Source organism: Filicampus tigris, chromosome 1, assembly GCF_054856515.1.
Source record: "Filicampus tigris isolate MCC_2025a chromosome 1, RoL_Ftig_1.0, whole genome shotgun sequence".
Classification (NCBI taxonomy): domain Eukaryota; kingdom Metazoa; phylum Chordata; class Actinopteri; order Syngnathiformes; family Syngnathidae; genus Filicampus; species Filicampus tigris.
Window position 1 is genome coordinate 2,410,977 of NC_141217.1, and position 17,002 is coordinate 2,427,978.

The window sequence follows — 17,002 nt, forward strand, 5'->3', positions numbered from 1 at the left end:
CAGAGCTGGACATTTTACTAAAAACTGAGCGTCCGTCTTCTGTCATCTGTCAGCAGCAAGGGTACCCTTCTGTCATCCTTCATCCGTTATTTTTCTCGGGGGTAAGAAAATAGTACCCGTCTATAGGCCGATCCGCCTCTACTTTTAAACGTTTGTCAGTCGACGAGTCAGACTAAATTTTATTCTATCTTTATCCAGTTTTTAAAAAATTAAATACTGAAACAATGTAGGTAATGATTATCCCAGCTACTTCAACTTTTCTTTGATTGGTAAGTAAGAAAAAAATATAGATTGGGCTGTACACAGCGAAACTTTGAAACAACATAATCACTCCATCAGGGCTTGCATTTAAAACTATATCAAGATGAATTCTTGGTGTTAAAAATGAGCCATTTGAAACTAAACTCTGACCGAACAAATGTTATTCAGAAACAACAGAGATTAAAATAACGATTTTTGTCTATGTACCAATGCCTTTATTATTTAATAATGGGTTTTTAAAATTAATAATCGTTGAAAAATCAAAACATTCTACACATTGTCCCTTTAAAGTCCACACTTGCATATGCACTGTTGCAGGATAACGCAATTTACCCGTGACTTCATACTGTTAATTTAATTCACCTGCTAACATGACAATATAAGTTAAGCAGCAAAATGCACTAGTTTTTAGCCATCTCTGGGGGCGGCCATTATGTCTTCTTGTCTGGTCATTTTCAGTTCGACAGAAGACAAAATGGCTGCCCCCGGAGATGGCTAAAAATGAATGGATTAACACTTATTCCACAAACGCAATATTTACCGGAATGCCTTGTTTCAACTAGTGGGCTTGCATAGAACATATTTTAAAAAAAAAAAATGTTTGCATTGACTTTCACTTTAAATAAATTGTGAAATTTTTACATATGTATAGAAATATTACATAAAATGTCACATTTATCTATTTAATTGCTGTATGTATTTATTTATATAATTAATTTTGTCACTCCTATCCTTGCATACCTGACCATCTAAAGGTAATGTAATGTCTACATGAATCTTTGACTTTTACATATGGTTAAATATGTGTTTCTCAAGCAGGATTTTACCGGTCTGCTAACTCGTAGCATTACAGATTGATCTATGCCCCCCGCTCTCTGAAAAAAGCCAAAGTTTAACTTCTGAATAAACACTTAAATCAATAACTCCCTACCCTCACAGTCTGAACGATCGTCTGTCATTTGCACCGTTTCCATCATGAAGGCACTTGTGATTTGGTTTGTTTTAATGGACCAACTCCCCAAAATGGGGCACTGCAGTGAAACACAGTAAGTTAAATTTTTGTGTGTTTGATTAAGCTAACAGCTCTGTGTCACAATATTGTGTCAATCCAGTTATTAGGCCTGTATTTATTTGATTTATTCCTTTTGGTAGCGACCAAATTTTGTCAATCACACCGACAACACCAGAACAAGTGGGCATTGTGAAGAACATCTCCAGTCAATATGAGGTAGAATAGACTGACACTCCCCTTGTCAAGTATTGTAACAGCAAAGTCAATTTCGTTGTTGTTGTAGACATTTTCATTTCAGATCAAAAGGTGAATATGAGACAAAAGAATTACATATTTTATTTGATGGCACTTACATCTCCAGAATATGTATTGAACAACTCAGGACAAAGCACCTTTTGTTTGAAGACACCCACTTTCAAGTGAGCAAAAGTATTGGAACAAACATTATAAATTAACTTAAAGTGAATAAGAATGACATTTAATATGTGGCAACATAACCCTTGCAATAAGTGCATTGAGCTTGCGAGCCATTGACTTCACCAGACTTGCATTTTTCATTTGAAATGCTTTTCCAGGCCTTTACTGCAGCCTCTTTCAGTTCTTGTTTGTTTCTGGGGGTTCCTCCATTCAGTCTACTCTTCAGAAGGTAAAATGTAGCGGTGGGCACGTGAGTCCGTTTGTCGTCATTCCGTCATTATGTCAAGCAGGTGCAGTCTGTCACTCGCGGCGACAGCCAATTGGCATCGAGAACTTACTGTGTCATACGAACATACAAAAAAAAAAACAGACACACACAGCGAGGTTATTGGTGAAATAAAAACAATATGGGACAATGTCATTGCAGTCTGTGGGACGGCTAGGTATTTAACACTGCTTGATTTTTAAAAAAAATTTTAAACTCATGTCTGCTTGAGCTGCGTCTGCGTTTGATGTAGTAAATACATTCTTGATGCTGATTGGCTGTCAGTGACGGATAGGCTTGCCTATCCCTTGAACAGTCCCTTGAAAAATGGAATCGTCCCGTATTTAGAAATGTAAGTATGCATCCGTATTGAGTTGTAAAGGGACGCACTTTGTCCTGTTATATCATCAGGATCAAAAATAGTCCGCAAAAATGTCAATGGAATTAATGAACAACAGTTCCCTTTATATGACAACTCACGGTAACGGTCCTAGGACATCCCCTGCTCTGTGACCAATGAGCTGACAGTACATTCATCCACGGGTATGACAATACAGAATCCGCTTATCTTATTGGTCAAGGTACTGTTTCTGCTGAAAAAAAAAGCAGAAACGGTAGCAAAAATACAGAGAGGACTGGAAAGCAGAAAACATATAGGTTGAAAAAGTGCAAGAAAACATCTCTCAAGCGCATTGCACTCGACAAATTTGTTGTCCACTAGGTAACGCCAGAGCTAGATATGGTATGTTAAGAATTTTTTTTTTTAACCCCTCTGATAAATAAGTACAATAGATTGACAAGTACGTTAAATAGATAGATAATAAATAAAAGTAATACATTGATAAATAATGGATAAAGAATACATACTTGCATTTATTACCAGTTCAAACAGATATGCATATTTTTTACTGTACAGGCAGTTGATATACTACTTTAATTTAACTATAAATATATACAGTAAAAACTGGTTTACATTATTTTTCTCTTTTATGAAGATTAAGTGGATAAATGTGCGAAACAAATGTTCTGCTGACCTGATTAAAGATGAGCTCATTGGGAGCCTCAACTATGACATTTCTTACTCAGAGTTTTACTCTGCAGTAGTCAAACCGCTCCTTGCTGCAGCAAGATCTCAGAAGAAATATATAAATGGAAAAAATATCCTGTCTCCACTTAATGTGGCATTGAGCTGTTCATAAGTTATGAATTGTTCTGCTTATTATTTATTGTTTTATATGAATCTATACAGTTTTAAGTTAAGCAGGAAAGGTTTCTGTTTGAGAGATATTTATTTTGATAAGTAAATGTTGTTAGTTTGTATAAAAGTACATTTCTGGATAATAACGTTTTCATGTGTTCATCCATCCATCCATTATCCAAACCACTTTTCCTTACAAGGGTCACGGGCGTGCAGGAGCCTATCCCAGCTGTCTAAGGGGAGCGGGTGGGATACACCCTGAACTGGTTGCCGGCCAATCACAGGACACATGAACAAACAACCATTCGCGCTCACAATCATACCTTGGGGCAATTTAGAGCGTTCAATCAACCTACCATGCATGTTTTTGGAATGAAGGAAACCGGAGTACCCGGAGAAAACCCACGCAGGCACGGGGAGAACATGTAAACTCCACACAGGAAGGCCGGGGCCGAATTCGAACCCACAGCCTCTGCACTGTGAGGCGGACGTGCCAACCTGTTTAACACTGTGCCGCCAACTCAGGTTTAAATTGTTAAAAATTGTTTCAGCCACACACAAAAAAGTCAAGCAAGGAAGGTTGAAGGCAGTCAGGTGGGCCCTCTCTGCCGATGAGGTGTCCCATATTTATTTTTCAGGGAGTTGGCAACCCCAGTGATGAATATACTGGACCGGCCTGAATTGACTGATGGACTGATGTGCTCACCACCGGTAAAATGCATGCTCTATTTGGCTAAGGTCCAGTGATTAACTTGGCCAGTCGAAGACCTTCCGCGTTTCCCCCCGATGAAGTCCTTTGTAGTGTTCGCAGTGTGTTTTGGGCCATTGTCTTCTTCTTCTCCCAATTAGTTTATATATATTGTTCCGTAAATTGCCCGACAAAATGGTTTTGTAGAATTCAGAGTTCATTCTGCGGCTACCATATGAGGAACTACATCAGCAATAAAGACAAGCAAATGCAGTTTTCACAGGTGAAACCCAAAGCCATAAACAAACACTACAATCTCTAATGTTTAAGCAATCAATCTAAAAGGCAACACCTGAGCAACTAGAATCAGCCATTAGTCATTGTTCCAATACTTTTCCTCTCTTGAAAAGTGTGTAGCTTCAAACAAAAGCTGCTCCATCCTGAGTTGTTTAACACATCTAGATGTAAATACCATGAAATAAGAGCTGTACTTCTGAACTTTTGTCTCATATTCATCTTTTGATCTGAAACCCTAATATCTTCAGTATACAACAAAAACAAAGACATTGACTTTGCTGTTCTAGTCATTTTGAAGGGGACTGTATTTTGCTGTGTTTTTCTTCTGCTCCTGCATTGTGTCCATGCGAAATGTCCACAGACTGCATTGTGGCAGCCCGTCCACCCCCAGTACATCCAAGAAGAAAGTCAAGTTCACCTTTTTGTTCCAGCAAACAGCTCAGCCACGGTCAAGGATTTGCTGCAGCGTCTTGATATAGCACATGAGTATGTTGCCTTTCTAATGGATGGATGGATGGATGGATGGATGGATAGATGGATGGATGGATGGATGAATAGATAGATAATGTATATTTATATATTAGTGCTGTCAAGCGATTACAATTTTTTAACTAATCGCGAAATTTTTCATAATTGATCGTGATTAATCGTATTTATAATAGCCAGTCTAATACTGGGATGGTGAAATGTTGCTGGTTTGGCTTCGTTTGACGCGCTGGCAACTTGTTTGCTTGATATCTGCTTGTGCCCGTCAATAGAGCGTCCATAAGCCATTTGCTAAAATTCATAGTTTATTTGTCACTTTCCAAGAATTAAAATCTCCATAAAACACACACACACACACACACACATATATACATATACATTTATTTATATATGTGTATATATATATATATATATATATATATATATATATATATATATATATATATATAGATATATATATATATATATATATATAGATATATAGATATATAGATATACATTATAATTAGTCAGAAAGAGCACTAATTATATATATATATATATATATATATACAGTACAGTATATGGTGTGTGTGTATTGAATGTGTGTTTTCAGTGGGACAAAAAGGTTTTGTCAACCTGTGTTTTTTTTAGGGTGTTACTGGACAACACGAATCAATTGATTGAAATGCAGACAAGGAATGAATCCACCGACCCGAGAAGCAGCACAAGTTTCTATGAGCGATATCACAGCCTGGAGGATGTATATGCCTTCCATCACATGCTGGGTTCCCTCATTGTGCAATGATGACCTGCACCTTTTTTGGTTGTTGTCTCCTACAGATCTATTATTGGATCAACAGGACTGCTCAGGATAACCCAAACACCATCAAAACCATTCTTCTGGGTTCCTCATTTGAGAAGCGACCACTCTATGCGCTGAAGGTGGACATGTTCATCCATTAATCAAATGCAAAAACTCATATGATATGATTAGCATGGAGATAACCATCTGAACATGTTGCTGGATCCAATCCAATTGAAATATGGTATAGCTATTGGCTCTGCCAATTTTCAACATGATTAGTGTATGGATTTTTCATCCATCCATCCATATCTATTCCGCTTATCCTCACAAGGGTCGCGGGGCGTGCTGGAGATTATCCCAGCTGTATTCGGGCAGTAGGCGGGGGACACCCTGAATTGGTTGCCAGCCAATCGCAGGGCACACAGAGACAAACATCTGCACACACAATCACACTTAGGGGCAATTTAGAGAGTCCAATGAACTTACCATGCATGTTTTTGGAATGTTGGAGGAAACCGGAGTACCTGGAGAAAACCCACACAAGCACGGGCAAAACATGCAAACTCCACACAGGGAGGCCGGAGCTGGGATGGAACCCACGACCTCTGAACTGTGAGGCGGACGTGCTAACCAGTCAACCGCCTGTATGGATTTTCCCCAACATTTAAAGTGGAAGTCAACCCAAAAATGTCTTTTTGTGAGAAGGGGTGCATTTTGCTGCTTAACTCAATATTACACAATATTACACACAAACGCAATATTAATCAGAATGTTAACTAGTGGGCCTGCTGGGAACATATTCTTGAAAAAAAATATGTTTGGGTTGATTTCCCCTTCAAGCAGCAAAATCCACCTGTTTTTAGCCATATCAGGAAGCGGGCATTTTGTCACTTCTGTTGACTGAAAATGACATCACAGTTGCTCGGGGCTCAGAATTGACAACTGTGATGTCATTTTCAGTCAACAGAAGTGACAAAATGGCCGCCCCCAGAGATGGCTAAAAACAGGTGGATTTTGCTTATTAACTCTTATTCCACAAACGGAATATTAACATTAACTTTTAGTAGTATCATCCTTGTGAGAATACATATCCAGCAATAAAGCGTGAATCAATCAAACACTGCACACTGAAAAACATTGCCTTGGTTAGAAGTGCATTATTAATTCACTAGGTATGATTGGGATGATTTTATTCCGCTCTCAGGTGTCGCTTAACAGTGAGAATAAGAAAGCCTTGTGGATTGACTGTGGGATCCATGCCAGAGAGTGGATCTCTCCTGCTTTCTGCTTGTGGTTTGTACAATATGTGAGTAGATTTGGTTTGTATATTCTGTGTGTTGGTACACAAATCACTTGGGTAAGACCTTCTCCTCTCCACAGTCCTTAGCTTTTTACAAGCAAAACCAAGACATAACTGACATTTTGGACAACATGGATGTTTATGTCCTGCCTGTGATGAATCCTGACGGGTACCACTACACATGGACTACGGTAAAAGTGCATCTGGCAGAAGTGGACACTCATTTATAGAGGATGGTTGAATTAACTGTGCATATTTGTTGTGTGTCTTAGAACCGAATGTGGAGGAAGAGTCGGTCAATAAGGCCAGGTAGCTACTGTTTTGGTGTTGACCTAAACAGGAACTTTGATGCAAACTGGTGCAGTAAGTCTCCCTCAAGCACGTACACATACATACACATGTGGAGAAAATTGTTGGCACTCTTCCCGTATAAATAAAAAGGACAAAAAAAACATTGTTGCTGAAATAACTTGAAATTGACTGAAATAATAACAACTAAGCGGTTTAATTAAATTGTTAAAAAACAACAACTAATGAAACTGGCCTGGACAGAAATGATGTTACTCATAACTAATATTGTGTTGTACAACTTTTTGAATCAATCACTTCAATCAAACATTTTTGTTACTCTCACTGAAACTAGTGCACCTGGTGAGCAAACTACATCCACTATGTCAGGTTTGAAGTGTGAATTCTCCAGACAGCACATTCAGGCTTCTTCTTCTTCTCTTAGATGTTCAATAGGCTGGGTTAAAGTCCTTTAGACCAGTGTTTTTCAAACTTTTGTGAGTCAAGGCACATTTATTTCATTGAAAAATTCCCGTGGCACACAAGCTGCTGAAATTGTGAAAAAAACGTTTATTTTAAGATAAGTGTTATATCGTTTATATACCGGTACGCATTTTTTTAACATTGAAGAATGACGTTATATTACAACGTCTCGAATAGGAATTAAATAATCACAAAGAAAAAAGTATTTTATAATGTTTCATATTGATACTTACTCAGTGTGAAACATGGGCCTGTTTGGATAAACATGCATCACTAATTCGCTTGTCTCTAAAAAAAGACAATTGGCTACCTGCTGCTGCCACCTGCTGGTATCGAAGAGTACTAGAATGTAGTAAAGACATGATTACGCTGCTAGGCGCTAGACCGCACAGGCACACAAATAATTAATAATAATTTCCCACGGCACACCTGACAATATCTCGCGGCACACTGGTACACAGTTTGAAAAACACTGCTTTAGACAGCTGAGACAAAACTGGAGATTTATGAGTTGGACAAAGTGGCTGCGGAGAGGGTAGGTCTGTGCTTCCCCCGCGAGCCAACCCCAGGTAAGCAGAAGAATCGGCTCGTTGTTAATAGAAAAATTAAACCATACAAAGAAAAGATAGAGGTGGGCATTCCATCAGACTCATGGTGCGGTTCATTTTGCTGATGATTGACGAATGACATGACACTTTTTAAAAACAACAGACTAAGCACTGACGGAAGTGGATTTTCACCCGTCAGAGTAATCGTCACTAACGACTGTTATTGACGGACGGCCTGACGGTCTGATGGATTTCTGATGGATTAACTGATGGACTGACCAACTGACGATTACAACTCGGTTCGTCATGAAAGATGATGGACTGACGAATGACGGACGGGTATACCCAAGCCGCAGACGGATGATGGACCAGCAAAATTGAGTAAAATGCCCTCCTCTGGAAAAGACCACTACTGCAAAACATGAAGGATGTTCAGTTATGGGGCAATTTTGCTCCATCAGGCACAGTGTCTTGAAAAATGACAAAGGAATGATTATGGTTGGCACTGAAGGCCATTGTTTTTCAACAGAACCAATGGGCAGATTTCTCCCACATGGCGGACATCATGGTGACCACAAACCCCCAAGAATGGCTAAGGACAAAATATTGAACTATTCCGATTAGTCCTAAATCATTTTGAACATTTGACGAAGGAGCTTGCATGCAATATGGGAAAGACAACTGTCAGAACCTGAAACAGCTGGAGTAGTTTGCTCACAAGCAGTCGGGCAAAACATCGTACCTGTCGACAGATACACAACTCTCATTGAGAGCTGCCGAGAACATAGGATTGCCTCAAACAACCAAATTTGAAGTTATAGGTATTCCATCATTTTGTCCAAGTCGGTTTTGTTTGTTTTTGAAAACAGTTCTGCCATTGGGATTTTGTATTTCTTAAATGGAAGGGTACCAAAAATGTCATCCACGGGTATGTGTGTATGCGCATGGTGTACATATTTTCAAATACATTGGATCTGCTCCTATTTGAAGTCTGTGTTGACCACCAGCGGAAGGAGCCTCCAATGATCCCTGCAGTGAGATCTACTGCGGTGCCTTCCCTGAATCAGAACCCGAAACGGAGGCTGTAGCCAACTTCCTGCGCAGTAAGAAGGACACCATCCAGCTTTACCTCAGCATTCATGCGTACTCTCAGATGCTGCTCTTCCCATACTCATGCACCTTGAATGAGGCACAGAACCACAATGAGCTGGTGAGAACTTCTCCCTAGGCCAAGACAGAGGACCAGTTTTATTTAATTCCAATTGTGGATGTCAAACTTGAATCTCTTCATTTAGCTTGAGATGGCCCAAGAAGCGTCACAAAATATCAGACGATATTACAGGAACACTTACAAATATGGTGCAGGAGCACGGACGATATGTAAGTGAGTTATTTTACACTCAAGCTCATTTGACTGATTCAAGTGGTGATGCATAACTCTATCTATTCTGCAGACCTGGCTCCTGGGGGGTCTGATGACTGGGCGTACAATCTTGGCATCAAGTACTCATTCACGTTTGAGCTCCAGGACCGTGGACGCTATGGCTTTCTTTTGCCACCGTCTCACATTTCCAAGGCGTGCAATGAAGCACTGCTCGCCGTGAAGACCATTGCTCAAAAGGTCATCGACAAAGTTTCAAGAAGTCCTTCATCAACTGTTTAAGTAGCAGTACCCCCCAAAAAATGAATAATCAAAAATAGGATAAACCCTGAAATTGACTGTTACTGTGCTCAACCTGTGTTTTTTCAAAGGTTGACAAGTGCCCAGATCTCACAGTGAAAGTGCTTGAAACCATTTGCTTTGTATTTTCACAATAAATACAGGTGTTTGACACAATGTATTGCTTTTTGCTCATGTATTTTTGCATACGAACAAAACAAAACATTACATTATTTAAACAGTGAGCTTCATCTTGATGTTCACATTTTGATCAGTATCGTGAGACATGACCACGTCTAACAATTGATCAGCAGGATGGTCTAGGAAAGTGGCCTCTGAGCTTGGAGTGTCACAACAGTGTAATCAGCTGATTGCGACGGAGATGCATAGAAACTGAAAGAGTAACAGAAAGGCATCGAAGTGGAAGTGCTATAAGGGGTTGGGGGGTCGAAACATGATTTAGGCCATTATTTTAAGAATGTACGATTTACTATGTTGTTTGTTACTTTGACCAGGCACAGCATTATGACAGACTACTCCCACAATGTAATTAAATCCAATAGAACACCTGTATTTTATTTTACAATAATAATGGTCCGATTTTATCACCACTGTCAGAAAGGTATTACTTTAACAATATGTTTTTGTTGTGCTTGAGGTTTGCAGTGGTGTGTAGTGTACAGTGAGCTCTGGAATTTTATTACCCTGATACACGAGGGATTAAACATATTGGGACCAGCTCTTAGTCGAACTCATAAAGATTACAGCCATTTTAGCGCTGTAACTTAAAAAAAATATGTATTTATTTATGTATTTATTTATTTATAAAATAGAATCAAAATGGATTATGACTACAGTAAATAGGATGACATAAATAAAGCAATAAATCTTCGACCGTTTGATGGCGCTATTGTAACTCATACGTCTCACGTTGCCTTTCGTCCTCACCAAAGAAGACTCCAGTCTATGACGCACGTCCTCCGTCAATATGCGGACTCCCTGGGAAGTATTAGAATTTCTCTTTGAAGAATAAATGTTAATTTATTCAGTTAATGAATCTTGTCTCGGCATAACAGTAGATGCGACACCGATACAGAATACTGGGTGAGTGGTCTTCTTGTCTGTCCATCGTGCAGCACACGCGCTCGGAACCACGAAGGCCTCGCGCTCAGATGAAAACACGAAGTGCTTCATGCTAGCGTCGCCTCTTTCGTTTGCTTGCCTCAAACGTTGAGCATGCCGAGGTGCGTAATGGCTCAATCCAGTTTACTTTCGTAGACGCCAAGCGTTCAGGAGAATCAGCAGCGTCGCTGTGTTGGCTTCGCAATTTAAGTGATGGTGTTGGTAAATAGGCATGTTTTTGCTTTTCCAAGGCTTTCACACAAGAGTTTATTTTATGGAGTTTGCCCCACTTACGAGGGACTTGGACACCCGCCCTCCAAAAAATGATTAAATCACATTTAAAAAGCTTTCTTCAAATGCACCACAATTTAACAGAAAAAATGATACCTCATTTGTCAAATGGACAATCCCGAATATCCGGGCATTTCTGGTAACACCCACGATGCAACGCGCTTGAGTCGGTGAAAACATCCCACCGTATTGTATTGCTTTGGGATGCGACAAGCAGAGCTGGGCATTTTAAAAAAATGTGCGGTCCTATCGTCTTCCGCCTACAGTCGGGGTATCCTTCCGCTGTCCGTTTATCTGCCATTTTTTCCGGCCGGACCAAATAGTAATTGTCTAAAATGGGCTTCCGTGAGTGTTTCCGGCTGGGAAGTCGTGCGTCATATTGGAAAGTGAAAGCAGAGAACTAGAGCTTTCTGTCGATACCACGTAAGAAGGGGGGTGGGTGGGGGGGCAAAAATAGACTATTAAAGTGACACTTGGATGACCTTAACATTGGCACTTATATAATAGGTTTGCATGTAAAAATGACATCAGTACTAAAATGCCCACCTCAAAAGACTCTGTAGTGATTTAAGGGCTTTTTTTTGTGATTAGGTTTACAACAAATTTCCCCGCCCCTTTTTGTGGCGTGGCTTATGTTATGTTTTTGGTCTAAGCTGTCCATGTCACGGGAGGGAGCCAAGCGTGGTAATATTGCTCGCTTTGTCGGTTCTGTTGGCTAAAACGGTGACCGATCGCCACCAAAATGCAAATGCACATTACTACTCTTGTCCACTTCAACCTGTGAAAGTATAAAAGTGTTCTGCACAATAGTTTGGAATTATTGTCATAAAATGTGATCTCATCATGATCACCTCCACAAAATCAAAAATACCGTGGTGATCGCTTCTCCACTTACACAGGCTGAAGCAGACAAGAGCTTGAAAGCGCACACGAACCCCGACCTTTTTTTATATTTCGGACATTTAGCGATGCTAAACTCGTGTCAACCCCCGGGAGGGAGACAGCGTCTTGCAATGAGCAGCAGGGCAGGCAGATTGGAGCTTTATACCCCCACCCCCTTTTCTCCCCGACTAAAGGTAGGATAACGGGACGGCTAATAGCAACATCTAGCTTCAGGCCGTTAAAACAAAAGGCGTTAGCACAACAACACCAGCTCCTTACTGTCCGCACAGCGTGTGGAGGTGATCATGAGCCTGTGTCTTCATGTTGCGGGGTTGCCTCCCAAGCAGCCGCGTGCGTTGTCCGACACTGCTTGCAGCCACCAGCAAGTGTCAATGTTCAGCAAACAAAAAGTTCCAGCGAGGAGGCTGACTGCACAGCCGAGTGTGGCCGCATTGGAACGTACCGTTTCGGCTGTTACGTTCCACGGCGTGTTGTCGGTCGAAAAACTGTGGCCATGCCTCATCCAAATTAATGTGCACGTCCACTTCAGTCTTTGGAAATATCCTGACTGGTGTTAAATGCCTCGGTCGTCCTTACCATGATCAGCAAAGAAGCAGGTTTATTTTTTATTTTTTAAGCGAAGAAGCAGTGTGCGCTCGTCCCAGCATAAATCTATGTAGCTCATGCTCACTTCCACATTTCCTCATTCTCATAAATCAGCCACGGACAGGTTAATCCTTTTGATATGTTGAAGTGGTGCTCCGGTTTTCTCCCACAGTCCAAAAAACATGCATGGTAAGTTGATCGGACTGTCTAAATTGCCCCTAGGTGTGATTGTGAGTGCGGATGTTTGTCTTTGTGTGCCCTGCGATTGGCTGGCAACCAATTCAGGGTGTCCCCCGCCTACTGCCCAAAGACAGCTGGGATAGGCTCCAGCACGCCCCACGACCCTTGTGAGGATAAGCGGTATAGATAATGGATGGATGTTGAAGTGGTCATTAGTAAGGATGTCCACATAAATTTTGGTGCCAATTGATCACCGTTTTGGACGTTATAAGCAATGAAAGTACAATGATTTCCAATGGAGAGTTTGTAATCGGTCCCTCCAGTGAGCCTGACCGAACAAGGATAGAAGGGTAGGGGGCGCGGCCATTCTCCTCATTAATAAGAGGCGTTATTCATGGAGTCACTTATTTCCTAATTTCTCCCAAATTTATTGATAAAATAAAGAATGACAACTCTTTACATTTTCCTGATCAAAAAATATATAAAATGAACTGGCCATCCCCACCGTCCCTTTAAGGCCTAGATACACCAATTGAATGTCGGTAAGCGTCAGGTCGTCTGATTGCGTCGTCTAATTGATGTAACGAACACCGTCGTAAAATCGGACCTCGTCAGGCAGCATCTGGTTTGCGTTTCAGTATGTTGAATCGGCGTTGTGAGTCATGACATTTGGTCACTGTCATTGACTGTTAGCTAGCGAATCAGCACACAGGGCACGAACGGGAAATGACAAATGCGGATAAACAGTGAGCACACCTCTGCTGCCTTAATTTTCTTACAAATACAAGAACGAGGGCTGACCAGGTAAGTTTTTCATGATACTGTGTCAAGAGCGTGAGGGTTTGCTTCGCGTCGGAGTTCATGAGCGAAAAAATATAGCTGAATGCATTGTTTGCGTTTTTATAATCCGCCCCCGGCCAATAGCTTTCCGGTTGGCTTTTTTAACCATGAGGAATAGTGACTACTGCCGCTGCTGGAATGGAGAGGTATTACATCTCACGTGTGCTGAGAAGTTAATTTAACGGTCAGCTCTCGTTGCGGTGTATTTCGCAGTCCGATGCCACAGAGGGTAAGCGTCGGTCACAGTTGGCAAACGTCGGATTGGTCTATCTAGGCCTTTACTTAGACGGGAAATAAATGGGTTTCTGACTCTGCTTAGTCTGACTATTTTTTTAAGTTTCCCATTTATCGCCGCCAAAATGGGCATCCGTCATAGAGGGATAGGCGGACCAGTCCGTCACATAGGTGGTATGCCCAGCTCTGGTGACTAACATATAAAACTTGCAGAAAATCTTGCCTGGGTGTTGTTCTGCGGTTGGATATTCCAACCGTAACAAGATAGAAACTAAATTATCATTCTATATTACTGTGTGGATCGCGAAAGTCAGAGAAAGAGGGTAAACAAGTGAAGAGCGTGCAACTGGACGGTTCAGAATGGAAGCTAACCAAGACCGCAGTGCTTTGTGGTGAGCACAAGTGCCTCTTGGCTGTTAGTAGGGACATTCATCCAACATTCAACCAAATACATCCCATTTCTGTTAAAATCACACTTTTTCCTCTGCAGGTAGATTGTTATGGTAGTAAAACAACATTTTATCACATTTTGAAATCAAAATAATCCTCACAAATCAAATGACAGCGACCAAAATTTCAATGTTTTTCAATGAGCATCTCTTGTCAGCGCCACCGTACGCCCTGGAAGTGGAAGTCTTTCGTTTCCTCCTAAAATAACCTTGCCTTATTTTGCAATACTTATCTTGGTGCAAAATAATACAATAAAAACTGAAAACATATTGCATTATAACGCAATAGTTTTGCGTTATAAAGCAATCTTAAATATTCTCATGATGTCCTGTGGCGGGCTCTGGTCTAGTGACTGACGGTGGCTGTCTTGGCAGCTAAATGCTATCTTGCTTAAACAGTTGTAAACAATTCAATCCACTCACGATACTACCACCCGGTAAGTGAATGTGCATAGGAAATTAGCATTAGCCAGCTAAAGTGCTTTAAATAATGTTTGTGAGTGCACAGATCTTTTTTTTTTTGTTTGATTGTTTTGTTTTGGGGCGATGGGTTGTGAGGTTGACGGAATGTAAGGACAGAAACGCTTTAAAAGGACAAGGACGGACAGGGTCGGTATAGGACGATTATTTTTATGTTATAAGGACGGAGGGACGAGGACGGAAGGGTAATCAGGTCGCGAACGGGACGGACCGGCAAAAAGGGTACGGTGCCCATCTCTGGTACATTACAATTAATTAGCCAAACTGCTGTACTGAGATCACGCTTGATTCAATTGTTGGATTTGTCCAAAGATGTAGCAACTGATTTTTGCCTGACTTCCACCAGTCCTGCAGAATGTCCAAGATAAGGCGGAAGGTTACAGTGGAGAATTCAAAAACAATATCCGATAGCAGCAGCACCACCGCCTCCAGCAGCACCAGCAACCCTGCCGCCCCCTCGCGACGGCCCAGCGTGTTTGAAAGACTCGGCCCGAGCACTGGGAGTAATGCTGCTGATGTATGTACAACACAGATTGTAGTATATTTTTTCTGTCAACATACAGTGCTCTCCACTGTAATGTGTCATTTGAATGCTCACTTGTGTCTTTCAGAGTCACTGTAGAAATTGGCTGAAGACGGGAAACTGCAGTTACGGAAACACTTGTCGCTACACACATGGAACTCACCCGCGAGGCAAAGGATTTAATTTCAGCCGGTATGGTGCCTTGTTTTTAAGTAGGCCTAATAATTTGGGAAAATAAGTGCGATTCTTTTTTTTTTTTTTTTTTTTTTTTTTACCCCTCAATGTTGTGATTGCGATTTAATGTGATTTGGGGTTTTTTTCAAAGCCATTTTTTAATGTATTTTTCAACAATGAATCTTTATTACAAACCCAATTCCAATGAAGTTGGAATGTTGTGATAAACATAAATAAAAACTTCATTGGAATTGGGTTTGTACAACAAACAACATCAGCGTTTGCCACGTCAACATAATTCTGCCACACCCATAAGGCAAACATAATTATGCAAGTATATACCGTACTGTGAATCAGTAAGAAATCACACAAACTGAAGACAAGGCAGCTCAATTTATTTTACGCATTTCACACACAAGGCAACTCAATATGCTTCACACAAGCAAAGACACAACATCTAAAAGCATTTAAAAACAAACAGAAGCAGAGGAAAAAAATGACAAAATTGACAATAGGGATGCACAGTTTTAATCAAGCATTCGAGTCACGGATCGGCAAAAGAAAACTAAACAAGATGAATAGAACTTTGTCTTCATTTATTATATAAAACACTTTTGCCCATTAAATAAGAAAATACTCAACACAAAATGTCAAATTTTGGCCGTTAAGATTTTAGGAACACAACTTTACGTGCAGTGTAAGGCAGGATATCTTCTTATTTTATATATGGACCGTGAATGCAAAAGACCTCAAAGTGCAATTTAAGGCACATCCTCTTCTGTTAAACACGGAGAGTGAATTAGAAATTAGCCTATGTCCACAATACACTCAAAAAGAAAGCAAAGCAACAGACGCCAGACTATTTCTGATGCATGCTGGGCATCCGTTGCTCGCAGCTAGTGGCTGGCTGTTGGCCATGAACACTTGAGACTTGTGCCGTATTATACAATGCCGCCATGATTAACTAATGGTTTCTTAGAATCCTGAATTAGCGATTGAATAGGATTTCAGGATGGTGTTGTTTTGATGTTGGTAGCAACTATGTAATGGCAATAAAAACGGTGACAAGGTAAGCCGAAATGTCAGACAAGTAAGAATGCTGTCAAACCACCATATGGCCAACGTGAAAATAAAAGCTTAGGCCATTGCACTGGTGTCAATGTATTATTACGTAAGCTTTTATTTTGAAGTGAGCCTTTGTGTTGGTGGCATGTTGCGTTATGAGAATGTTTGCAAGTTCTTTGACATGTCTAAATGCACACACCAATTATGCTGTTACCGGAGGCAGAAAAGAAAGCATGAAAAAAAAAAGAAATGAATTTGAGATACCCAAATTACTGAATGAGTCGTTTCATCCCTACTTCCCAACTGCTGTAAGCTACCAATGGTCATATAAGAGCAGCTACTTACTGTTGTGATATGCCGCAATTTACATATGATCAGAGATGGGAAATTCAGGTCCAGAAAGTAAAAACCTTGCCACAGTTTGTCTTTTATCCACAGGTGCTTCTAATCAACTGAGCTCGTTTCC

General features: G+C 40.6%; 2 protein-coding genes across 3 annotated transcripts in view; both read left to right on the plus strand.

Moving 5' to 3' along the window:
* Window positions 1–1,167: 1,167 nt before the first annotated feature.
* Window positions 1,168–9,867, plus strand: cpb2 (carboxypeptidase B2 (plasma)). The gene is made up of 11 exons (XM_086042484.1): window positions 1,168–1,307; window positions 1,414–1,489; window positions 4,500–4,624; window positions 5,258–5,366; window positions 5,447–5,548; window positions 6,616–6,717; window positions 6,792–6,902; window positions 6,984–7,074; window positions 9,038–9,240; window positions 9,326–9,410; window positions 9,485–9,867. Exons 1-11 carry the CDS (start codon window positions 1,237–1,239, stop codon window positions 9,691–9,693), a joined length of 1,284 nt encoding a protein of 427 aa, XP_085898610.1. The 5' UTR covers window positions 1,168–1,236; the 3' UTR covers window positions 9,694–9,867.
* Window positions 9,868–10,628: 761 nt separating this feature from the next.
* The window catches only part of zc3h13 (zinc finger CCCH-type containing 13), a 29,714-nt gene continuing 23,340 nt past the window's right edge, over window positions 10,629–17,002 (plus strand). For both annotated transcript variants that reach the window (XM_086046826.1, XM_086046835.1), the window contains exons 1-3: window positions 10,629–10,794; window positions 15,121–15,291; window positions 15,386–15,489. In XM_086046826.1, coding sequence (XP_085902952.1) covers window positions 15,130–15,291; window positions 15,386–15,489 — 266 coding nt within the window. In that variant the 5' untranslated portion in view covers window positions 10,629–10,794; window positions 15,121–15,129. The remainder of the gene's footprint in view (window positions 10,795–15,120; window positions 15,292–15,385; window positions 15,490–17,002) is intronic.